Source organism: Onychomys torridus, chromosome 1 (genome assembly GCF_903995425.1).
Source record: "Onychomys torridus chromosome 1, mOncTor1.1, whole genome shotgun sequence".
NCBI lineage: Eukaryota > Metazoa > Chordata > Mammalia > Rodentia > Cricetidae > Onychomys > Onychomys torridus.
In genome coordinates this window covers 167,302,940-167,328,769 of record NC_050443.1, presented here as the reverse complement: position 1 = coordinate 167,328,769, position 25,830 = coordinate 167,302,940, and the positions used below count along the sequence as shown (strand labels likewise).

Below are 25,830 nucleotides of genomic sequence, written 5' to 3'. Positions count from 1 at the left end.
TATGTGTCTTGTAGAATTACAGGTTCCTGCTGAACTGATTTAAAATAGGAAGAAGTTTTCCTCCTAATATCCGTGTGATGAAATCATGTTGTGTAGGTATGGAATGAATGCCCAAGAACCCAGTAGGAGGGGAAACAGCAGCTGCAGGAAATACGAATTAAATTCACTTACCCTGTTAAAAATGCAATAGAAATGCCTGGGTTTTCCCAGATGTTTTGGTCATAAAAATGAATGAGCTGAGTTATTTTAAACTAAACTAATGTAAAGTAAGTGGGAAGAAAACAACTTAGAACACCACGGAATGGTCAGGGTTAGAGGCAGCCAGCTTTGTTGTGAGTGTGTATTAGGTAAATGCTATCCCGGGGCTGTGCCAGCTGGTGAGCAGGTACTCAGCCTCAGGCATAAAAAGCTAGAACATCTCTCCTGTCTGGGATTCTATATTGCCCTCCTGAGAATTATTTCATTTGCCAGTCACTCAGCTGACAAATGATATTACTAACATTTCATCAAGAAACTAACTCTTTAAACAGCATATTGCCAAGGTTATAACTTCAGTGTGATCCAAAGGACCTGCAGATCTTCATCAACTTATTTATCATTTTCTTGTTGAAGAGATAGGCCTCAGAGTATGATGATTAATCTTGATAGTTAACTCTAGAGCTATAATTACCCAGGGGGATAGACCTCTGCACCTGCCAGTGATAGATTATGTTGACTAGGTTAATTCATGTAAGAAGGCTCATTCACTGTGGGTGGTACCATTCCCTGGGCTAGAATCCTGGATTGTATAGGAAGCAGAAAGTAAGCTGAGGAGTACAGTTACTGCTTTCTGCTTCTTGACTCTGCATTCAGTGTGACCAGATGCTTCCATCTCTGTGATTTCCCATCACAAGGGACTGTAATTTTGAATAAACCAGAACAAGCCTTTTTCCCCCACTAAGATACTTCTACCAGAGCATTTTTATCATAGCAATAGTGTCTAAGATAGTTTTGAGTTCCTAAACTCAAGGAACCTTCCTACTTCTGCCTCTCAAATAGCTAGGATAAAAAGACCTTGAGATCTCAACAGTATGGAGACATGGGTCTCTCTGTCTGAGATCATAACTAAGAATGACTGGTGGGGAACCATTATATTTTATAACCTGAACAAGTCTTCCAGATGGTCCTAGGGAAACACATTGAAAAGTTCTATCAAGCATATACAACTTTTTAACATCGCAACATTGCAGTTTCATCTGCAAAGTTCTCATTAAAGAGCCACACAATTGTAATAAATATGTTGACTGAGTGCCAAATACTGCCTGGTGCTATGTAACAAGGAGAAAATATGCAGCCCTAACCAAGATCTAATGGTAAACAATTGTTTCTTCCATTGAAGGGTGCAGAATTGAGTCATGGAGAGGCTAGATGTCTCTTCCATTGCTACAGAGCTCAATCACAGCTGGTAGACGGGGGTGTGAAATAACACCTGATAGACTACAATTCCAACATGTTTTACTTGTTAGTCTGTGATTTCTCAAGCGATTTGGACTTTTCTCAATGATGAAAGACGTCAAAAGTGTTAACAGTTTGCTTCTATCTAGCCTATCAAGTAGAAATGGTTAGTTTCTTTTATCACCCCTCACTGTCCTGAGATCCAAACACCATATTTTTACATAGGCAATTTCTTTGTTTGAATAAAGGACTACCAAAGAATACTCAAATTGTACTTTTCCAGTAACTTAGTGACAAAAATGTTTTGTTATTTTGTTTTGTTCCTATGTGAAGTCTAAAGCAGGTCATGCTTTTGAAGGTTAGACATTTGCCTGAAACCTGGGGTCCTTCAGCTCAAGCTTACATGTAACCTAAAAAGTCACTGCAGAAGTATTGTGAATGGTTAGTTTTGTTTTTTTGTTTTGCTTTGTTTTTGTTTGTTTGTTTGAGAACATAGATACTTCTCTGTGGTCTTTGTGGCTGTGTTTTCCATTAAATGTATATGGGGGAAAAAAAAAAGAACCACACAATCAAGTCACAATTTTTTTTCAAAAAAAATTGTAATAATTTCTTAAGTAAGTTCACAGTATTGTCTTAGGCCACATCATAGCTGTCATAGGGTGCATGTAGCCATGGACCACAGGTTGTTCATGCTTCCATATAAACTCTTTCTCTCTCTCTAAGTGGTTCATGGCTAAACAGAAATCAACAGGTAATAACCAGAATATTAAATCTTTAAGGGAAAAAAAAGCCCATCAAATTAGTCCATCAGGGTTCTGGACAGTCATAGAATGTTTTCTTGAATGTAGCTACCTCAACTGGCTCCCATGTATTACTCTCTGGTTTACTGGTCCTGAAAACATGTGGGAAGACTTTTGGTGATGACACCAGAGAAAAGAGAGAAAGGAAAACATGGTAAGAATACATTTAAATGGAACCTTGCTAATGTTGCCACAATTTGAAAAGCCTCAGAAGTAATAACAAATGTTATTAGGAAAACAATGATCTATAATACCCCCTGCCATTTCAACAATGATTTGGAAAAAAATTCTTAGTTATTTTTGAAACAAAACAAAAGCTGGCTCTTTAGATGTAAACGCTAATGAAAATACTTTCCTGTTCTTGATTTTTATTTTTATTTTTAATATCCTGGGTCTCCTAAAACTTACATAAACATCTAAATCATTAAGCATTTTCTACCCTCTGGGCACCACACTGAAGGCAGGAAGATAGAAAGAAGAATAAAAGATAAATAAAGCCTCCACCAAAGATGTCCCTAAACAAATACCCTGATGGTGAAGACCTGACACTCCTTGGATTTTCTCAACTCTAAGTGCTACACTAAAGCAATGAATGTGATAATAAGAATGAAAGGCCTAAAGGTGAGAGAACAAGAAACATTCAAGGACACAAGTTTAGGGTTCCACACATCTCCCCAAGTAAGAGATAAGAAAAGAGGCCTGCATCAAAGGGCTTTTGTGAAGCACATCTACCCTTTATTTGGAAGTAATAAAGTGTGTGAAGACCTGAACTCTGGAAGTAGGTCCTTAATGCTGTCTCTGTATATATTCGGAAATATCTATAGGGCAAAGAGAGAACATGTCTACAGTGTCTGATTTGCAAAACTGGCCTCTTTGTTTTTAGATATCATGCATTACATTTGTGATTAGTGATAAGTAGTCACATGTAATTATTTGTTTAATGTCTTTCTTCTCATTGAACACTAAGCTTCCAGAGAGTAAAACTCTCTTGTGTATTAATTACTTTATCTCTAGTCCTTTCCAAAGAATCTGCTGTAAAGTGCACACAGAACAAAAGTTTACGAGGTAAACAATGGGACATGCAAGGAAACCGAAGAGAATGATGAGGCCCAAGGAATGTAAAGCAGACACAGCTGAGAGGATGCTCTTTGAATAGGCTGTTCAGTAAAGTGCTTGATGGTGGTAAGATGTGGGCTGGGGCTGTTCATGCAGCAGCCATCAATATAAAAGAATGGATGAAAACACTCAGAGAACATACAAATTTTAAGAATTTAAAAACAGTTACTACTAAGAGATAGTTAGAGGGAGGGCATACAGAAAGGGGAAGATCATCAGTATGGATTGGGGGAAGGGACATTATACCAAATACTCCAGAGTGGTAGATAAAGTAGAGAGATGTAAAACTAGGTTTGACACACAGGGGTCCCTAGCTCTTGCAGGCTGCAAGAATATATTATAGAGATTCAGCTGTGTATTAAAGCTGAACTTTGACCGGCCAAGGGTCTGTCAGAACGCAAAGCCACTTATTATGAATATTTGGTGTTACCCAGACTTTAATATTTCAGCTGTCTTCTGCTATGAAATCCTTGTGTAGCCAGACCTATTGGTAAACAATTCAGCACCCCAGACCTGTTGTACCTACTAAGTTACTAACTGCCCCTGCTAAGCTTAGGAGACAAGCTGGCACAGTTTATTTCCTGTGCTAATGAAGCTTGGACCACCCCCTAGCCTGGAGGAGGCCTAGTGGTTCTCCAGAGAACTTTGAGAACAAAAGAAGCTTTTGCATGTCACGGTGAGAGGTAAAACAACATTCCTGAGGAAGCAGGGAAGGAGGTGCCCAGGGAAAGAAAAGGCAGGCATTTTCTGTAGACAGGGACAGAACAGCATGGCGAGAGAGAAGAGGGGAAGACAGAGGTTCCATAGAGGGTAAGTAGAGTTTTCTGAGTGCCAGGAGTAGAGAGCAGCAGAGATGGAGAAAGAGGATACAGAGGACGAAGATGAGGCTGGAAGCTTAGGAGTTTAGTTGTTAGCAGGACTATGAGCTGGGGAGCTGGACGGAACTGCAGTTATGGAGACAGGATTTCATTCCAGAGAAATAAAGTAGACAGATATAGAGCTTGGCATGTCTAGAGTTATTCCTGCCTTGAATGCCTGGTGGAACTTTAGCTGAATTGATAGAATTTTGTCTTAGAGGAATAAAGTTAACAGACATTAAGAACATAGTGTATGTAGATTTTTTTTTTCCCTAATATCCCACACAGGACATAGCAAAGACCCTTTGGGCCCTGGGGAATCAATACCTAGCAAAGATAGCTGCAGGATTTTCAAAGACATACTAAATAAGTGAAAGAGAGGACAGAGGGCAGATAGCAGTGAATGGAATAAGAGTGAAGAGGAATGAGCAAACAGATTAAGACTACAGATAAACTGTTACAAATGGTGGCTATGACCTACCAGGCCTGTGAAAGTTAAGGGGGCAAACGTTAACATCCTTGTCACTATCTTTATGATAATGCTAAAGAAACTCTTCCCTCCTGTCTTCTATTACTCACAATGGTACTAACTTCTATCTATTGTCACGTTACTACAAACTCAGACCTAGATAAGGAAAAACTATTGCAGACTCTGGTCATAATATCTGCAAGTACTTCAAAAAGAACTGCCTTTGCTTGGCTTAGTTTTACAAAAGGGTTTAGTGTATCCCAGGCTGGCTCCAAACCCACTATGTATGTGGCCAAGGCTGACTGAGCTGGAGATCCTCCTGACTCTACCTCCCAAATGCTGGCATAATAGGCATGAACCATCATACCTAGCTGAGAATTGCTTTTTTTTTTTTTTTTTTTTTTTTTTTTGGTTTTTTCGAGACGAGGTTTCTCTGTGTAGCTTTGTACCTTTCCTGGATCTCGCTCTGGCTGGCCTTGACCTCACAAAGATCCACCCGCCTCTGCTTCCTGAGTGCTGGGATTACAGGCATGCGCCACCACCGCCCAGCTCAGAATTGCTTTTGCTTTTAAAGTTCTTTTTACTTGTTCTTTTTTTTTTATTTCTATATATTGCATTTAGCCTTTGTTGCATGTGTGTGCATCATGTGTGGTGTGCATATTTATGTGCATATGTGTGTAGATGTTGGTGTCTAGAGACAAGAATCTGACTTCCAGTGTCTTCTTCCTCCATCACTCTCTACTTTGTTACTGAGACAGGGTTTCCTGCTAAACCCTGAACACATTATAGTTAGACCATATTGCTTACGATCTCCTGACTCTGCCTCTCTAAAGGAGGGATTATATGTGAGCACATATAATGGTGCTGAAGATCTGAACTCTCACACTTCCACAGCAAGTACTTTATCTACAAAACCTTTTCCCTGACCCCAACAGATGCTTTTGAAAAGAAATTTAAAATAAAAAGGACTGGGTGTGTAGCATAGCATGCATGGAACAACTGACAGAGGCATTTTCTTTGAGACCAAGTTATGCTTAAATATGCTATAATGTCAGGAGGATGGCTATCCCTTATTGCACTCTTTGCCCAAGTTCTCCATTGCCTGTATAAATTTGAGAGTGGGCAAAATTCAAGGACAGAAGACAATAGAAAACAAAGAGCTAATTTTGATAAAGTCAAATTATCAGGCATTTTGTTCACATTGGTTAGTAGGACAACAGTTCAACTAATCACTTATGAAATCAAGAATGAGAATCTGGTGCTGAGAGGGGATCCTTCTGTGCATTGTGAACATGTATTACTCTCATTGGTTAATAATAAAGCTGTTTGGCCTATAGCAAGGCAGGATAAAGTTAGGTGGGACAATCAAACTGAGGACTGGGATGAAAAAGGGCAGAGTTGAAAGAGACTCCAGCCAGCTGCCCAAGAAGCAAGATGCCAGAGGACTGGTAAAGCCACAGACCATATGGCAATACATAGATGAATGGAAATGGGTTAATTTAAAAGTAAGAGCTACTTAATAATAAGCCTGAGCTATTGGCCAAGCAGTTTGTAATTATATAAGCTTTTGTGTTTATTTGGTACCAGGTGGTCAGAACAGAAAACCTCTGCCTCCGTTTATAATCTGGTCTTGTTAGAGATAGACATCTGAGTCTTATCAAGTCTTACAGAGAGCAGTTCTTTAGGGATGAATCCTTCCCCAGCCACTTAAAATGAAGTAAAATTTCTTAACTTTGGCTATTTTCCAGTATCATAGGGCTCAGCAAAGTTCAGGGGTATCACTAGAACCCAAATACCTTTTAAGAAAAAACAAACAAACAGCACTTTTCTCTTGGAGAAATGACTTTTAGAGTTGCAACTTAAGAAAAAATTAGAACCTAAGGGACCAAAAAGGCTATGTCAGATTCAAAGTGGCAGAGAGACAGCTTCAAGCAATATAGAGGCCAATGCTGCCTGAGATACAATTCTATCATTCTATCGTAACCTTCATCTGCATACTAGGCAGAGTAAGGCCACTGGTGTTATTTCCCCGGGTAACAGCTGTTCCTTAGATTTCCTGAGCACTTCACACTGGACCAGCAGTGAGTCATTCATTGACTCCTCCCAACACAGCAGTATCATTATCTCATTTTGCTGACGAGTAGACCCAGACTCCTGGGTAAGTGGTGGAGTTTGAAGAGAGGTTTAAGCTTCTGCTCAAAAGCTCAACTATCTTTCCCCAGCTACCATTGCTCTTACCCTCTCGCACCATGCTTTCCAATTGGTGCATAAGTGTCATGTGTATGGGGTAAGTGTCCCAGCAATGGCTCTTTGGGCATCTCTCCTTCCATATTCTCTCCCCTTCGCATGGTCTCTCTCTCTCTCTCTCTCTCTCTCTCTCTCTCTCTCTCTCTCTCTCTCTCTGTCTTTCTCTCCCTCCCTCCCTCCCTCCCTCTCTTTCTTAATAAAGCTCTAGAAAGGTTAAAAAAAAAAAAAAAGAGTCGCAGCAATGAACTATGGAAGCTTTGACGCGCTGTTCCTCATTCCGGTCATGCCACTCATTATTAATGTTACTCATCTTACCCTCTGCAAAATACTCTAAAGTCAAAGTGTGCATGCTCTGAACAGGTAGGCTGGGAACAGAAGTGTGAGCTGCGGTGATTACAGGGAACTTTTCTTTCATTTTCTTTTTCCCTAAGCATGTAACTGCAGCTGCAGGGCTGTGCTACATGGAACAGCAACAATGTGCTTGAAGTCACTTCAGTTTTTCAAACAATGGAAAGAACTAATTTCCCATCACCCCCTCTGTCCCTAGCTTCTTAGCCCTGATTATGAAATCTGGGCCAACACTAGCTAATAAAATGATCGATCACCATCCAGCTACTTTCGCAGCAGTCTCGTATTAATGAGAAGCCTATCTGGATACACTGCTATGAAGGGGCCGCATGAGTGGTTTGATACGCCCCCACAATAAGTCACCACGGGGTTGCTAATCATTAATGGAGTACTCTTGGTGGAAATCAATTCCGGGCCTCATTTGTACCCCACCTACAGCCACATGCCTAAGGGACAGAACTGTTGCCTTCCTAAGAAGGTTAAAATTTCATAAAATCTATACTCACACTGAGGTAAACACATCCTGATGGTGGAGAACTGGTTTGGAAGGTTCCTGAAACACTTACTTTAGGTCAAGGTAGGGAGACTTGGGCCTGGGGTGGGGAACCACTAATTTCTCCCTTAGGAAGCTTATAGCTGAACTTTCCTTTTCTCATCCTCTCATACCGGTTTTCTGGCTGGCTTTAGACAACTTGATGCATACATCCTGCAGCCACCATACTGAACAATTTCCCCACAAAATCCAGTCATAGACATGCTAGCATGAAACCAGAAACCAGTCTCCATGTTCCTCAAAGCTATTTAATATGAGACCTGCCCTCTTCACCAGCCCTTCTGCCAAACTCTGTAACCAGACTTCACAGGTATTTTAGCTCTGTTAAAGGAGCCAGCCATGTTTGCTCTTCAAACTAGGCCTTTGCAGGTGCAGTTGACCTTCCCAATCCCTGGCCTCCAGAGACCAAAGTGCAGTTAATTCTGTACCTTTGCCAAAGAAATACAGCATGCTATTTCTCCTTGTGATCCCTAAAAGATATGGCGTGAGACCTAAAGGTGATTTTAAGTATTCAGAAAGGATGTGCACAGGTTATCTGAAAATGCTGTGCCAGCCTAGCTATAAAAGAGACATAGTCATCTATGGATTTTGACATCTGTGTCATGCTACCAATTTCTCTGAGATAGTAAGACATGACTGTATTACCTATTAGCCTTGAACTTCCAACTTACCCTTGTTTACAGGCTGAATTTCATATTTTTTCTTACATTCTCTCACACACAACTTTCTCCAAGAAGTGGCCCTCACTATCCACATTCAGTTATCTCTACCTTTTATCCAAAAATGGTCCTTAGGCTGCTTGAATACTCCCTATCTTCCCGTTGGCCTGCTTATTGCTGCTTGTCTGCCACACTACAAGCTCTAGCAGGCAGAAAATGGTTGCATTGTTTTCGTTAATCCATAGTTAGTTCCTTTTTTAAAAATTTTTAAAAATATTTTATTACATTTATATTTATTTGATTTTAGCAGGTAAGGAATGTTTGTTATCATATTTACTATTCTAAACCTAGTTCCATGATTTTTAAAAATGTTTTAAAATATTTTATCAAATTTATACTTACTTGATTTTTATTGCTTACAAGTATTTTGATATTTATAAAATGTGCAGGGTTCAGGAAATTGAGTTAGTGCATGTAGAACATCTACTGAGGCTACAACACAACTTTAACCCATTAATGCCATATCCAGTTTTCTCTACTGCTGAAGCAAACAGCACAGTTTTGTCACAGAACTGCTTCTAAACATGACCGAGTCATTTGTGGTTTTGATAAGCCTCTCTTCCTCCTATGTGTGGCTCAACTTGATGCCTCAAAATGTGGCACATTGGCATACTCTGTATTTTGAACTGGACCATGGAGAAATTTCTAATCAACGTACTTCTGACCAACTCCTGTCTTTCTGTTATCAACTTATTTTGGGGCCAGATACAAATCACAGAAGCCAGACTGTACCTCTTTTGACTGCTGTGAGAAAGTGAATTAACCTCTCCCAGGGAGGTCCCCTTAGTGGTTTTCTAATTCAGAGTTATCAGCCTTACAAACCATACACACACAAACATAATAAAGGTCACAGTAGGTCGTACTTATATATATTTGAACTCACACCCACATACACACTCATATAACACATATAACCAAAGAAAAGAGAGTATCAATTTAAGAGCGGAGGTTTGAGAAGAGTTCAAGGGGTGGGAGTTATCTGGTAAGAGCAGGGAGAGGGAGGAAATAAAGGGGGTACGATGAAATTCTACTTCAATTAAAAACATGAGAAGTTAATAATTTTGACAAATAGTAAAAAGAAGAGAGAGATTGAGTTTTTTTATTTTAAATTCTCCATTAATAAAATTACTTTTAAACAATTTGATGTTTAGCATAGATTGCCCACTTTAATGGAAGAAAAGTTGAATATGTGAAAAAAAAAGAAATAATGAGTGAAGACAGGATGGAATGAACACCCTATACAAAAATAACTGAAAATCAAATACCAGGGGATATAAAGTGAATTACCTTCTTATCCCACAGTCCTCCTATCTCTGTGCTCACATAGTCTTTCACAATGTTTCTTTGCCTCATCTCAGACACAACATCTTTTTGTCATATGACATAGTAAAAGTGACACCTTGAGCCAGCTTCCCTGCAGCCCCATTAAATTATATAATCACATTCTGGTTTTATTCACAGTGAATTTACAGGATCCATCTTCACCTAGAAGCTGGTGTTCACAAGAAATGGGACCCACAGAATAAGCTTTCTACTCAATGGAAGAGGCCAGAGTGGAGTGGAAACAGGTGGAGTGTTTATATTTATCCTTAAAATGGAAAGAGAAGTAAGAACAACAGCAAACTGCTCTGTGTACTTTTCACATTCACATGTAGCAGCTGTGCTCCTGCCTGGCAAGCTTACCTTCTGAGTGTCAATAACACTGCTACAGAAAGGAGAACCCTCTGAAGAGAATGATTTCAAAGCCAGCATTCCTTTCTCTCCCTCTCTTGACAAAGAGCCCAAGACCATACCACATGCTTGAGTTATAGGAAATCAAACCCATGCCTGGCATGCTGCTGAGAAAAGAATACAGCACTCAGGTTCAGCCCCATCAACAATGACCAAAATCCTTCAGGAGTTCTCCAGACTAAATAAATGTCAGCGGCTTCCTGCATCCCATGGAGGCAGCCTCTCCATCCCTGGCATTATCTGGCAAGTCTCAGGATAACAGGTCCTGTGTGCAATACCTTTGGCAAGGAGTACTTGGGCAGCTTTATCTGGGCAAAGGCTTCTCTTCGATAGGACACGTAGTAGCTGGCTCTTCCACCTATTGTTACCTAGATCATGGGGGAAACAAAAAGAGATCAGATGGTGCCACAAGTTGAAAAATACTGCCCTGTCCATAAGCAATCATACTATGCTCAAAATTACCTTTTCAAGTATGTCTGGTGCTAGTTTTTAATCTCTAATGCCTTAAGTATTTCTACATTATGGTGCTGAGACAATAAATGCACAATTACAATAATCATTCCCATTTTCCTAAATTTCTAAAAGTGATAACATAGGTTGATTCTGTACTTGGTCACTGTGCTTTGCAGATAAAGCACACCTAATCTGTATTTTCAACTGAAAACAGAGAAACTATCAGCACTGGTTTCATTCATGATCTATTTGTCCAGTATTGGCTATTTTTAATAATTTATTAATACATTACAACCATAGCACCATGATCATAAGCATTCTTTGGCATCTAAATGATTGGTATGGCTCAAAGCATCACTACTGTGGAATTTAATTTTATATCTGACTTGGTCACACTTTTACATTCATATTCATAAGTCCATACATTGAACAGATGCTTACTGATCCTTCCCATGTGCAAACTGATTAAAGGCATTAAAGGTAAGAGGAAAGGTCCAAACATGGAATTCATAAACCTCTGCTAGTTCAGAGGTAGGATGACAGAAATGAGCTTTGCCACCTCACTTGGCAAAGGATGGATCCTTCATTAGATGACATAGAACCACTCCAAGAAATGATCCCCAGGCCCAGGTTTGTGGAAAAGTCCTGCCAAAAAGGCACAGCTCTGTGGAGGGCTGCTCTTGGTCCAATTATCCTAACTCCAGGGAAATTAATATTCACAGAAGAAGATAACATGGCCTGTTCAGAGAAAATAGCAGGAGGACAATAGCAACCAGGCTGCTGCAGAGGCAATTACTCCTGGCACATGCTTCCTTCCCACCAAAGCCCAAGCACATGCTGGAGACCAGCCAGTCTCTTCACTCCTGTCCAAAGCTGGCAGCTCTCCCCAGCAACTGCTGGGAGCAGTGGGGTCTAACGTCTCTAATGAAAGCCACCCATCATTCCTCACTCTAAGAGATGACCTCTCCCATGGCTCTCTTCCTCTTCTTCATAGATTGGAAGACCCCAAAGCAGGTTCTCCAAGCTGTCAGGTAGAGTAGATGTTAGAGTCAGCATAAGGTAGAGCCTGGGAAAAAGCCTGAATCAGGATGTAAATTAAAAATGAGAGATCTGTTTATTCCTTGATATTTAGGGCTATCCTAGGACTCTATTCTCTAATGAGATATTTTTTTTTATTCTAGGAATTTTATTTTTATTTTGCTAAAATACTTGCTATAAATCTACATTGTTTTATATTGGCACAGAAGTGGGTGTTGACATAATGAGATTGATGGTTTGTGGAAAATGCCTTCTTTTTAAAATAATTGTTAAGTTCATAGAATCAGATTAAAATGTAACTTGGGCCTGGACCCATAGACGCTCTTAGACCTTGCATGACCCAGTGCATTTGTTTGTTTGATTTGGTTCTATTTAAATTATAAAGTCACATATAAGCATACCTGCTAATCAGAAAGAAAAAACTAGATCAATACTTTTTGAGTTTTAGTATGCTTTAGAATCACCTGGATAGCTTATTAAAACTCAGACTGCTGAGCTCCATGTCTGAATCAACTGAGTTTGGTTGGAGTCAACGAATTGTCTTTTCTAATAAGTTTCCTGGTGCTATTGCTATCTGGAGACCACACTTTGAGCATCAGAGAACTAGATCTTTAACAGAAATTTGCACACATCTCTATGCTCCTCACTTGAACTCCTGACTGCTATTATTCATAGTGGTGATAATTTTTAATTGATATGAAATTCTTATAATTAAACCTTTTAAAAATGCACATTTAATAGCACTTAACTCATTCAGTGTTATCCAGTTTTCACCTCTATTTTGTCCTAAAGCATTTTATCACCCTCCAAAGAAGACCCCATATATATACCACATTTAAGCACCCCAAATATATGCTATGATTAAAATATAGTTTCCTATAGAACTTCACAAAATCCTTCTTTGGCACAGATTGCCCCACATACAAGCTCACACACAAGCTCACACACAACCTGGAATATTCATGCTTCAGTAATAAATACTGATTATGGTTCATATGGACCATGGAATGTTCTAACATATTAGAGGGCACAGGAAGACCACAAGCCTGAGGGATTCCCCAAGTACTTACACTATCATAGAATCCCCCCCAGATATTAAGGTGCCTCCCACCCTTTTACCTGTGTACCACTTTGCAATTGCTAAAATTCAATCATTCATAAACCTAAGTTCAGGCCTCAAGAGTTCATGGAAAGGTCTTGGATGACACTAGTTTACTGTGGTGCTGTCTATCACCTTCTGAACTTTACCTCTTCCTTTCTTGTGAGGCTTTTGGCATTTACTCTTGTGACATACATATTCCTATAAATGTTCCTTCATGTCTAAGAGCATGGTTGTAGCCTCCTTCCTTCCTAGACAATATTAGTGTTATCATTTTAATGTTTGCATTTATTCTAAAATGTGTGTTGAAGTTTAATTCTCAATGCAATAATAGTAAGAGGTCAGGTCTTTCAGAAGGTGATGAAGCTGTAAACACTTGGCCTAGTGAAGTAGACATCAGAGCCTTATGAAAAGATTACGGGCAACTACCTTTAGCCTCTCGCACACATCTGTCCCTTCTGCCATGTGAGAGCACAGTAGACAAGACACAAAATCACAGGCAGAGAAAGGGTCCTTACAGACAATGAACCTACCTCTGCCTTGATCTTAGTTTGCCAGGCTCTTGGGAACAATGAGAATTATACTTTCAATGTTTATAAGTCACTCAGTTTAACATATTTTATCACAACAGCAGAAATAGTCTGATAAATAAATTGGTGTGGGAAATGAGTTGTTGCTAAAATACAGGGAAAGGGCTTTAGAAGTAGAGTGATGGGTAGAGGCTGGAAGAGTGCTGAAATGGACGCTAGAGAAGCACATATTGCAAAGAACAGAGCTTTAAGGTAAAGGATCAGAAGACAGCTTCAGAGAAATCTTTAGTCTTAGAGAAGACTTAAGTGGTTGTGATCAGTATCCTGGTGGAAATACAGTGAGAACAAGAAAGTGAAAACTTGAAGTAATGTGTTAGATGCTGAAGGACAGACTACCTTCAAAGAACTAACCTGAAGTGGGTCTATGTTCTAAAATTTGTGGACAGCAGAATCTCAGTGTATGGAGTTAGAATGTTTGGTGGGAAAAACATCTAAGCAAAGTTAAGTTTGTCACACCCTTCAAGACAACTTATGGTAAATTGTGAGATGAGAGAATTAATTCTGCATAAAGTTTATATTCCAAAGGGAAGTGTTACTTTAAAGATATGAAAAATTCTGATCTTGGCCATGTAAACAAACAGTTAAAAGATGGGTTTGGATGAGAAAGCAAAAGGTGTGATCAAGGAAACATTTTATAAGGAGATTAGTATGAACAGAAGGAAGCCAGATGGCATTCATTAAGGGAGTGGAAAAGTGATCCCTGGGGCGTTTGGGAGAATTCCAAAGTTACTAGTCCCATTATAGGCCTAGAATATCAGGGCTTTGAGGACAGAATAGTTTGAAGACCTTGGGACTCACTACCTAGTGCCATGTGAACCTCTGTTTTCCAGATTCTACTGCAGAACTTTCTAATATTCCTGTTGGGTCTCATGTGTAGCTCAGGTCACATGTCTGGAAAGCATAAGGAATAAACTCTGAGGGCATTACCATGGGTACTAACTTGGCAAGCACACAGAGTTCAAGAGTTACAGAGGTATGACTGCTTCCACAAAGTTTCAAAGGATGCCATGGAAAGCACTAAGTACCAAGAAAAGGATGCTGCAGGCAGGGGGCTTCATCTGAAACCCCACTAAGACAGGAATTGCAAGACTGTGGCCAGTATACAGAGATTTCCACTTGAGAAAGTCCCAGCCAAGCCATGGTAATGAAAGTCTCCCCAAGAAATGTAACACCCATGTGGAATTGCAGCCATGAGTATTGCAGTGTGGGCTATACCCAGAAAAGCTATAGGGACTCAACCCCTACCTCAATCTGCCTAGAAAACAGGACAAACAATGATCATTTTCAATCATCAGAATTGGTTGTAGTGATATTTTATTTGTGCTGAAATGTGGTGATATTTTACTTGTGCTTTAATAAAGCTTGCCTGGAGACGGGGGGGGGGGGGGGGGGCAGAAGGGCAGCCATTTTAAGTAAACAAGAAGTCAGGCAGCACATGCTCTTAATCCAATCACTTATCAGGCAGGGTCTCTGGGTATTCAAGGCCATACTAGGGAACAGAGCCAGGTGTGGTGACACGCGCCTTTAATCTCAGTACCAACAACAGAGACCTGAAGGTCTGTACTCTAGACAGACAGTGACAAGGAAGTGAGGTAGCTGGGCTAAGATAGCCAATGAGAGGGCAGAACAGCAAGGCAATAAAGGCGTGGGTAAGACAGGAAGTAGCTCGAATATGGAAGCTGCAGAGTTGGTGAGGTAAGGTTGGCTGGTGGCTTCCCCTATTTCCCTATCTCTCTAAGGCTTTCACCCCTATATTTGGCTCCATGTTTTTTTATTTAATAAGACCATTTAGAAATTTGTCTACATAAAGTAGTTGGATTTGTTGGGTTTTGTACTTATTATAGAATCCGATAACCTTTCTTATTACTTGCTTTTGTGGTTTTGCATGGAAATACCTAATGTATATGTAACCTACCACTGCATTACAATCATACAAGAACCCAGAGCTGTAGAGAAATTTGTCTGAGGATGAATCAACCCTTTAAGTCTCACCCATGTCTGTTTTAGCTGATATTTATATGAGATTTGAGCATTGGACTTTGGGATTATTTGGCACAAGCCAAGACTTTGATGTCACTGACTTAGAATGAGGAAGTTTTGGACATGTCAATAAACAAGAATTGGGCAGGGAAAAGGGGAATGGACTAGTATTGACTAAATGTTTAAATTATCTCCAAGATTTCATATTGAAATCTGATCTGCAAATGCAACAGAATTAAGAAGTAGAGGATTTCAGGGCATGACCAAGCAACGAGAGCTCTTCTCTCCTGGACGTGTGCAACAGCCCAGTATCTCCTTCCTTTGCTGTTCTCTTCTGCCTGATGAGGACAACATTGAAGGTACCATTTTGAAAGCAAGAGATGAGGCTCCCTCCAGCAAATCAGTCAGTCAGAGCCTCACACTTGAACACTACAGCCCCCAGACCAGGGAAAAATAAAGTTGGTATTTTATTATAATAGCAGAAATCATTGGCATAGACACAACAATTGCCAGGCAGACAATGATATGTGATAATAGTAATGATTATTCAACTAAAATTTGTTCAGCACCTCAACCATACTCAAGTAGTCCCTTAGCTCTTTTATAAGTTAGTTATTCCTCTACAAAAGATATAAAATGCTGAGTAATTTGTCCAAGACAAGACAAATCTGAACCTCAGAAAGCTTAGCTCTAGAACTATACCAACTCTCTTCTAAGTGGCTGGAAAAATCTTCCCTCTGTCTTAGTCATCTTACTATAATAACAGAACACATTTCTTTGATTTTTTACATCTTTTTAAAATTATACTTGTAAACCTCTGCAATTGATGTGTGTGTGTGTGTGTGTGTGTGTGTGTGTGTGTGTGTGTGTGAGAGAGAGAGAGAGAGAGAGAGAGAGAGAGAGAGTTTCCCTGCAATCCTAGACAGCCTGTTATGACGCTGATGGGACATTTAAAAATCCATGTCTTCTTGGAGGAGGAGGGGTAACATAAACAAGAATAATAGCAGCCATTCTTCAGTCCATGTCAGGAAATGAAGGTGCTGTAGTGCACAATTTACCTCATTTGATTTTCTATAGCCTTCCTTTCCAGGTCAGGAGACTGAATCAGAGAAAGCTCAGCCAAGGTACTCAATACCACATCGTTTTCATTGTTGCAGCCAGAAAGTGATCACTGGCTTTCTTTCTCCTGCCTCTGCCCACACCTGGGCTCAGGGATCAGCAAGAAGTTAATACTTACTTACAACTGAATAATGGATTTCTAGAATTAATCTGCTTATCCACAGCGACTGTGGGTCTGGTATTCTCCACTGTTTCATGCCTACAGGTGAGCACACAAAATTTCTGTTCATTCCTGTCCAGTCCTGGATGACCAATGGCTTATTTCCAGACAAAATCCTAAGTACCACATCCTCAGGAGCTCTCCAAAGTGCTGGAGAGACACACAGCTGATGTGTTTGCTGTCTCTCCGTTATTATTTGTGGGACTCTCTGGCAACTACACAGGAAGGAAGAAAGTTTAGTGACTATTAATCTATTTTGATGAACTTTTCTCTTCCTTACAAGCAAATTTGCCAGCACTGTAAATCCCAGAGATTATTACTACTCTCCCTTTCAATGACACCTTTTATTTTACATTTGATGAATGTCATCCAATTATTTGCTCTGGGCCTATCCGTCATGCTAAACACAGAATTAGCTGGGTCTTTTCCTTACTAATGACTGGCTCGTTAATCTGATTTTCTGGATTTCCATTTTACAGGTTTAATTGGGCTCCTAGCCAGTGAAAATGATTCCTTTGGATAAATGCATTGGGCATTAAATACATCTGTCCCTATTCTTGTGGTGGCCAAGCTTAACCTGACATAGTCTTTATTATTTATTTTCATTCATCCTGTCTCTGAATGATAGCTTTTCCTGAGAACAGAGGGAAATCTATATATCAAACATGAAACAAAACCCATGAGTTAATTCCTGTCCCTCTTCAGGAATTGAGCAGTTGAGCCTCTTTCTGCCATAGACATGAGTCAACCTGTACATTCTGGATTTATAAGCAGACATAGGAAACATGACAAGGACAGAAACAAATGATTTTGAGCATATATTTTATTATGAGTGCATAACACAAATTGCTAAATGGTCTTATTAATAAAAAGAACCCAGAGCTAGATATTGGGGTAGAAGCTGAAAGATCAGAGAAACAGAACAAGCCACAGTCAACCCCACCTCACCAACTCCTCAGCCAATCCTGTTTTCTCAGACTGAAATCTCCTGAGTCCTCACCTGAAAGAATCTCAGCTGAACTATGTGGTGGTATTTTCTTTGTGTACCCCAAAAAAGCTTATCTGAGGATCAGAGGAAAAAGCCAGCCACTGTATTAAACATTGAAGTCATGCAATGGTAACACAAACCTTTAATCCTAGCATTCAGAAGGCAGAGATTCATCCTGATCTATGTGAGTTCAAGGCCACACTGGGAACAGAGCCAGGTGTGGTGGTACATAACTTTAAATCCCAGGAGTAGTTAACCATAGAGGTTTAGTGGTCTGTACAGACAGACAGGAAGTGACAGAGCTGGGCAGAAAGAGGAAGTAATGTAGTTGGGCAGAGAGAGGAATTAAGATGGCAGAGATAGACATATAGATATGAGTATATAGGAAGGTCTCTTTGGAGGCTGAGGAGTTGGTGTGGTGAGGTTGGCTGTGAGTTGTCCTATTCCGTGATCTCTCAGTTTTTACCCCAATATCTGGCTCCAGGATTTTCATTAATAAGACCGTTTAGCAATTCATCTTACAGAACTGCTGCTTAGTTCCTGTCCTCACGCCTTATTTACCATTCTCCACCCAGCCATGCCACTTCCCAGAATTAAAGTCATGTGTGCTTTCCAAGAAAAGGCATGAAATCTCAAATGCTGGGATTAAAGGTGTGTGCCACTATGCCTGGCTCTGTTCCCAGTGTGGCCTTGAACTCTCTGTCTCCCAGTGATAGGATTAAGGGTGTGTGCCATCACTCTCTGATCTCTATGTCTAATCTAGTGGCCAGCAGTGTCCTCTGATGCCCAGATAAGTTTTATTGGGGTGCACAATGTATCACACCATGAGTGCTTAACTTTCATATTATTTACTATCCATAATAATAACTGCTAATGAGATGACCAGCCATACTAGTGGAAAATCATGAACTGTGAACTAATAGCTGTGGAGCCCCCATAGGACTAGAGTCTGCCCTCTAGATATAGAAGACAGTAGCTTGAACTGTTTGGGGGGACTCCAGGCAGGAGGTTAGGATCCATCCTGGTGAATGGGTAGGCTTTTTGGAGCCTAGTGCCTAGGATGCAACACCTTGCACAGCCTTGGTGCGTGGGAGAGGGGCTTGGACCTGCCTCAGCTGAGTGTGCCAGGCTCTGCTGACTCTCCATGGGAGACCTTGACTTGGGAAATGTGGGGATGGGGGGTATGGGTTGGGGAGGAAGGTTGGGGGGTGGGAAGAGGGAAGGGGGAAAATCTGTGGTTGCTATGTAAAGTGAATAGAAAATTTCTTAATAATAAAAAAGAAAAATAATAATATTAACTGTCAATGTTATTATTTTTAATAATACCACTATACTAGATATTTGTAGAGAGATTAATAGCAGATAACATTATTGAGCATTTGTGTCAAGTACTGTTCATCTGTACATACTAGCCTTCTTTTTTTTTTTTTTTTTTTTTTCAGGAAGAAAACTGACATGTAATGAAGTTACACAAAATACTCAAAAATATACAGCAAGTGAATGGTGGCCCTGGAACTGGAACCTGATATTTACTGTTTTTAAAGCTAAGGCTAATCCTTGGGTTGAGTGAGGTTTCCAAAATTCTCTGTGGAGAGGAATATATCCTATGTCATTCAACTTGCAATTTTATAGACAGGAAATCCACCAACAAGGCAGATCTTTCTGTGTGGAGTTCTTGTCAATTTCTCAGTCCCCGAAAATCAATGCTCCATTGTTGCCCAGGAGTGAATGAGGCTGATATCAGAATTTGTGGATAAGAAGGACCACACAATGAAAATAAATTTGGCTTATACAAGGACTGTTGCCTTCATAGCAAATGACATTTAAAAGCTTTTCCAGTTAGGAGATTGAGTTGGGTCCAATACAATTTAAATAATATGGACCAAGAAAAATGGCTGCACGTATAGGAATAAATCAGCTGCCTGTCACATGGCTCCAGCATTCTTTCTTCCTCCTTAAAGTAGAGGAGAGAATACTTGAGGTCTTATAACACACAATTACCTTTGAAATTCTTTTGCTCATTAGTTCCATTCAGATTATTTAAAATACATCTCAGTGTTTTAGGCTTTCCTCCCTTTTCCACCTATATAATTCTCCCAAAGAACACACTTTATTTTGCTTTTAAGAACAAAGAAACAGTTTTCTGAACACTGAGCTTTAAGAGTCAACTTCCTGCCTACAGCCTCAGCTGCTTAGGAACCTGAGACATGCCAATCACTACTTGGTCTTCAAATTCGAGTCAACTGTCACAGCAACTTCTTCAAGATAGATGTGAATGCCTCAGCTAACTTGAGTTCATTCCCCAAAGCTGCTTTGATAAGGCCCCTCTCTACCTGTCTATCACAATCATGCAGTACTTGGAGCAACACAGCATCCTATCAGCAAGTCATCTCCTATGCTAGACTGTCTGACTTGGAATTTAGTGTTGGTCTAACTGTTCTTTGCTCACTTTATAGCCTAGAGGCTGTGTAGCATTAATGTAATACCCAGTTTTATATCTCTGTGTCTAGAAAGAGTGGGCCTATTACCTAACTCTGTATCTTATGCTAAGGCTGGACCTCCTTCAAATCAGATTTGTACATAAAATCTTTTATTGGTATCAAACATAATAGTTCCAAAATAGCTTCACCAAGAATAGATTTGGAATAAAAGCTGACACTGAAGCCAATATTTCTTTCTGTTTCATGATTCATGTCTGTAGGGATGGAAGGGGATATAGGGGAGGTGAGTAATGAACTTGCCAGTAAACTCACTTGTCAAAAATTACTGATGAAGCAACTACGACCATCACTAGCTAGATAACCAACTTCATTGCTTATCAGAACCATCAGAAAACCACCAACCTACTTCACTGCTTACTAGTAATGCCGGTAGGGCAGAGAACAATGATGAGCTGGAAACTCACAGGACAATGAGCATGTGTCTAGGACACAATGGCTGGAATAAATTGATATGCTTAACTTTGACCACCAATATTTTGTCAGATATAACAAAAGGACTCAGTTTCCAATTCCATTTTCCTTCAAAGGGGATCCTTTCCTCATTTTTTAAAGAATGGATCACTTTAGCTGTTACTCTAAAAATGTGTCCCAATCTGGCTTCTGTCCCTTGATGATTTAATGACTTTGAGAAGGTAATTTAGATTTCTTCTACTGAAAAATAAAGATATAACTACTACTTCTGATGATACAGCATAGGAATAAATTCATCTTCACAGCACACACAGAGGGAGTTGCTTGTTGTATGTTACTTGTTCAGGAAGAATTGCAGATAAAGATGCCAGTGGCCATAAAACATCTGGGAAGCCTTCTGGAGACTGACTGGGTAGCAGTTTTATATATAGCCATCTGATAATACTGGCCAAGGGTGGAGCTCTGAATTCCTCTCCTTGCCCTCAACCAGAATGACTTTCCAGGGGGTCCACAAATAGAGACCACAAAGCTTAAATGAGCTAAGGATTACCATTAATGAAAACAAGTTTGATATTTATGTTTTGACTTTCATGGCTCAGAGGAAAAAGAAGCCCTGGGGATGTCCATCTGACTCTCCTGATGAATAATATAGAAGTGTGCTGTATCCCCACCACTGAAGTGTGTGTGTGTGTGTGTGTGTGTGTGTGTGTGTGTGTGTGTGTGTGTGTGTTAGGTTGGTGAAAAGGAAGGAGTAAGTGCACAAGTAATGACAGAATATGGATTTGAACCAAGGAGTCTAACATCTGTGAATACGTCTGAGTAATGTAACGTAACGGATCTGAAAAGTAGTCCTTTTAATCCCCTTCTCTCCTTCTCTCTTTCTTTCCACAAAGAAATGGAATCTGGATTGAAGGACATGTTAACACTTGCTATCAAAACACTTCCTTCCACTTGTCAAAAAAGTCATTTTTCTCTGTACCGTGGACTCAACATGGTCTTGTAAAACATGGAACTAAGTGTGTGCTAGAGATTCCATTTAAAGGGTCTGGCTTATGCAGTCTTCACATATTTTAAAAGCTTTCTAGCTAGCTTGTTCAACCATGTTCATGTAGTCTATTTGCTTTTTATATAATGGGTATTACGAAGTCAATTATTTGGGTAAAATCTCCCCAAAATAGACAGTAGACTCTGCTGCTTCAACAGTATTCCTGAACTACAGAAAATGAAAGTGAAATAGTGAGACAGAAGTGTAACATGAAGACGCTGACATCTGTGATGTCTTTTGCTTCATTTTCGACCCAGCCACTTACTTATTGAGTCACTTCAGACATAGACTCTCACCTCTTGCAATTTGGGGGTTACTTTTCTGTAAGAAGAAAACTAACAATATTTACCCATTTTAGATTCTTGTGAATAAATGAGATAAGATAATAAAATGATTATTATTCCTATAAAGTACCCTGGAAAGAAAGATTAGGTTGTACCAATAGTAACTGTGAGGAACAACAGGAAATCCAGAGGTTTAGAATGTCTTCACTGATAAATCCAGCTGAAGATGTAGATATGTCCGTACTGACACTGTGAGGTACTGGGTCTGTCAGTTCTACACATAGAACAAAGGCCCAAGGGCAACATGAATATGAGGAAGAGAAACAGAAAAGCGATAAGCCACACCATAAAACACAAGTATCTGCAGCCACATGGGATGAATTGCAGGTGTACATGGATGCCTGGAAAATAATTAATTTTATTGATATTTTCAATGTATTTTATACATCTTGAAAGGACAAGGAAAACAAGACCATCAATTTACTAGAGATAAGGTTCACTGGGACCTGGGATTTCCAGGTTGTTTAGAGATTCATGTGAACTGGTAGGTATAACAATGAAACTTTGCCAATATGGGACTTTCATGCCTTATGAGTGAATTTCAGGACAGCAGGGATGGATGGAAACCATCTGTCAAGTGGTTTCTTAGACAACACCCTCACTTCCACAAGGGAGCCATGTATAATAAAGAAATGCCAACTGCTACTTCTTGGACCTTCCCCCTTGTAGTCTCTACATTAGCTTTCTCTCATCTCCATCAGCATGAGCATGGTTGTTTCATCAACATCAAACACATTGTCTGTTCCAAGAACAAATTACCTTGTGGAGGAAGCACCATAAAGTTCTTGTTTACTAATGAGTTGAATGACCTACAGAAAGTGGGCCATCTCAAAGTGGCAGAGTTCAGATTTAAATGTAGGTTACTAAATCCTGACAAGGTCAATCATACTATATAGTCTGCAATAAGGCTAAATTGTCTACTCTGAAGCCTTGCCAAAGAATGTATAGTTTAGGACAAATCATCTGGATCCATGCCTAGAATCAACCAATTTCATGGTGACTTGTCCTTCTCCTCCTCCAGTTTCCTGACCCATTCATCATTATTTTCTTCTGAATTCCAGGTTGTTTGTTAATAGTCTTCTTGCAGTAGTTACTAGTTGTTGTCATGAACACAAGGAAGTTGGCCCATGTGTTGCACTATATTAATTTTGAGGGTAGATAATGTCTCTTACTCTTATCTTGGTCTTCTCTTGACAAACTGCACCCATGCCACAGCATCTGGAATCTTTAGACTACTTTATGCTCTTAGTTGTTCTTTTTAGTATTTTCCATTATTCTTTGATATTTCCATACACTATAATATGATTATATTCTTTCCTCTTCACTGATTCTTCCAAGACCTTCTCTCAAATCCCTCCAATCCAACTTCATGCTATTTCTCTCTCATAAAGCACACACACACACACACACACACACACACACACACACACACACACACCATCTGCATAATCTTCATCATCATCATCACCACCTCCATGTAGTCTGATTATATTATACAGATTCTCATTTGATCTAAATACAACATAGGAGGTTTAATTACATTATCATTTTATAATTAAAGGGCCCAAGGTCCAAACAGGCTACTTTGTTGCTTAAAGTTGGGGCTCAAAGAAAATCTCTGGCTTTTTTCACTTTTCTATACTTCTAAAATCTGTGTTTCCCAAATCATAATTTTAAAAAATGCACAGAGGAGAGATAATTACATCGATTGTTATACAACTGCATAGCAATTTTACATCAAATATTCCTTTGTCTTTGAGTATTTGATAGCAATTCAACATGAAAAATCAGGGGCTGTAAGAAAGTTCACCTTCCTGTGAGAAACACAGCAGCAGATGACAAGATTTTCTTAACCATCCAGTGGTGAGTCAACAGAGTAATTAATTCTATGACCAAATACACTCTGTCTTGTGAACTTTCATCATGTTAGGGGACTCCATGATGGATAAAGACCCTGGCTTTACTATATGTTACATGTAACATTTATCAACAGGAAAATGCACATTCAGCATTTCTGTGCCCAGACTGGGCCAAGTACTGCCATGGGGCAGTAACATCACAGAGTCCATCATCCCTTTGGGAAGGCCATAAAAATATGAGGAGTGTACCAATAGCAATACAAGAACATTTACAATGTCATGTCTGCCACCCCCGGGATGAAAGCTAGTCCTGTAATATTCCCTCCACAGAACATCCATAGTAGAGTGAACTTATTCTAATGCTACTTTCTACAATTAGAATGGGTGAGTGTTGAATGTTGTAGGCACCACATCCATCCAACTGTTGTTTGCAGATGGGACAAGAAAGTATAAGACAGGAAAGTCTCATAGCTCGCAGAGGGCTAAGCTGAATTTAAATATAAACTTGCTTAACTCTATTTTTTATTCATTCATTCGTTTGTTTGTTTGTTTGTTTATTTATTTATTTATTTATTTATTTATTTGAGACAGGGTTTCTTTGTGTAGCTTTGCGCCTTTCCTGGAACTTACTTGATAGCCCAGGCTGGCCTCGAACTCACAGAGATCTGCCTGGCTCTGCCTCCCGAGTGCTGGGATTACAGGCATGCGCCACCACCGCCCGGCTTCACTTGCTTAACTCTAGAGAGGCTGTGGGTGTAGCCACCCTTTCAAATCATCCTCCATAGTGTGACAGATAAATGCTCTCTCTCTCTCTCTCTCTCTCTCTCTCTCTCTCTCTCTCTCTCTCTCACACACACACACACACACACACACACACACACACACACACACACACCATACATACACAGTGTCATCATATGTAATATATAAACTGGTGTGATTTATAACCCTACAGGCTTGGAAGAGTTGACCCTTAACAGTAAAGGGCATTTTTGTTTGCTGAATGAGAAGATGAATATAAGGCATAGAGATTAGAGAGGTCAGACAGAAAGAATTATTCTAAGTGACAAATGGAAAGAAGGGTAAAAGAAAAAGATGGGAGAAGATATGATAGAACTTGAAGACAGAAAAGGAGGAGAAGGAGGTCACCAGAAAATCTGGAGAGGTGTGAGAAGGGAGATTCAGGAAGGTGGTGAATCACTTGATTTAAAATGATGTGCTTTGGGGTGACAGAAAAAAATAGCAGGTATCTGCAGATTGTATTTGGTGTGCTATGTGTATTCATGCTTTTGTGTTGGAAAGATTCACAGTTTCAGAACATTTACTTCTTTATCACTTGACTCTGTATTTCTGGGCCTATAGTTGGGGAGAAATATCACATCAGAAAAAGTATGACACAGATTATTTACCTCATGGTAGCCAACATGAGGAAGGGAGGAAGAGATGAAGAAGGAGGAAGGGAAGAATGGAGAGGAAAGGAAGGAAGAAAGAGGAGGACATGTCCAAAACAAGCAAAATACCCACCTCTTATGACCCCCTTCCTTCAACTAGGTCTCAATCCTAAAGTTTACAGTGTCTCGCAAACAGCACCACCAGCTAGGGTCTAAGTCTACAATACATGAGTCACCAGAGTGATACCTGATGTCCATAATGTAACACTATATGGTACATGGCACAAATACCACTTAATTTCTAATCCACAACTGTATTAGAGTTTCTATCACTGTGATGAAACACTGTGACCAAAAGACATGTTGTGGAGGAAAGAGTTTATTTGGCTTACACTTCTATATCATGTGCATAAACATATCATCAAAGAAAGTCAGGATAAGAATTCAAATAGGACAGGAACCTGGAGGCAGAAGCTGATGAAGAGGTTGTGGAGAAGTAATGCTTACTGGCTTGGTCCTCATAGCTTACTCAGTCTGGTTTCTTATAGAAGTCAGGAGGACCACCAGCCCAGGGATGG

The 25,830-nt window shown here is 39.8% G+C and overlaps 1 protein-coding gene across 1 annotated transcript in view; it reads right to left on the bottom strand.

Moving 5' to 3' along the window:
• Nucleotides 1–25,830, bottom strand: part of Sorcs3 (sortilin related VPS10 domain containing receptor 3) — a 624,861-nt gene that overhangs the window by 116,482 nt on the left and 482,549 nt on the right. Inside the window, 1 exon segment of the mRNA XM_036172085.1 lies at nucleotides 10,553–10,642. Coding sequence (XP_036027978.1) covers nucleotides 10,553–10,642 — 90 coding nt within the window.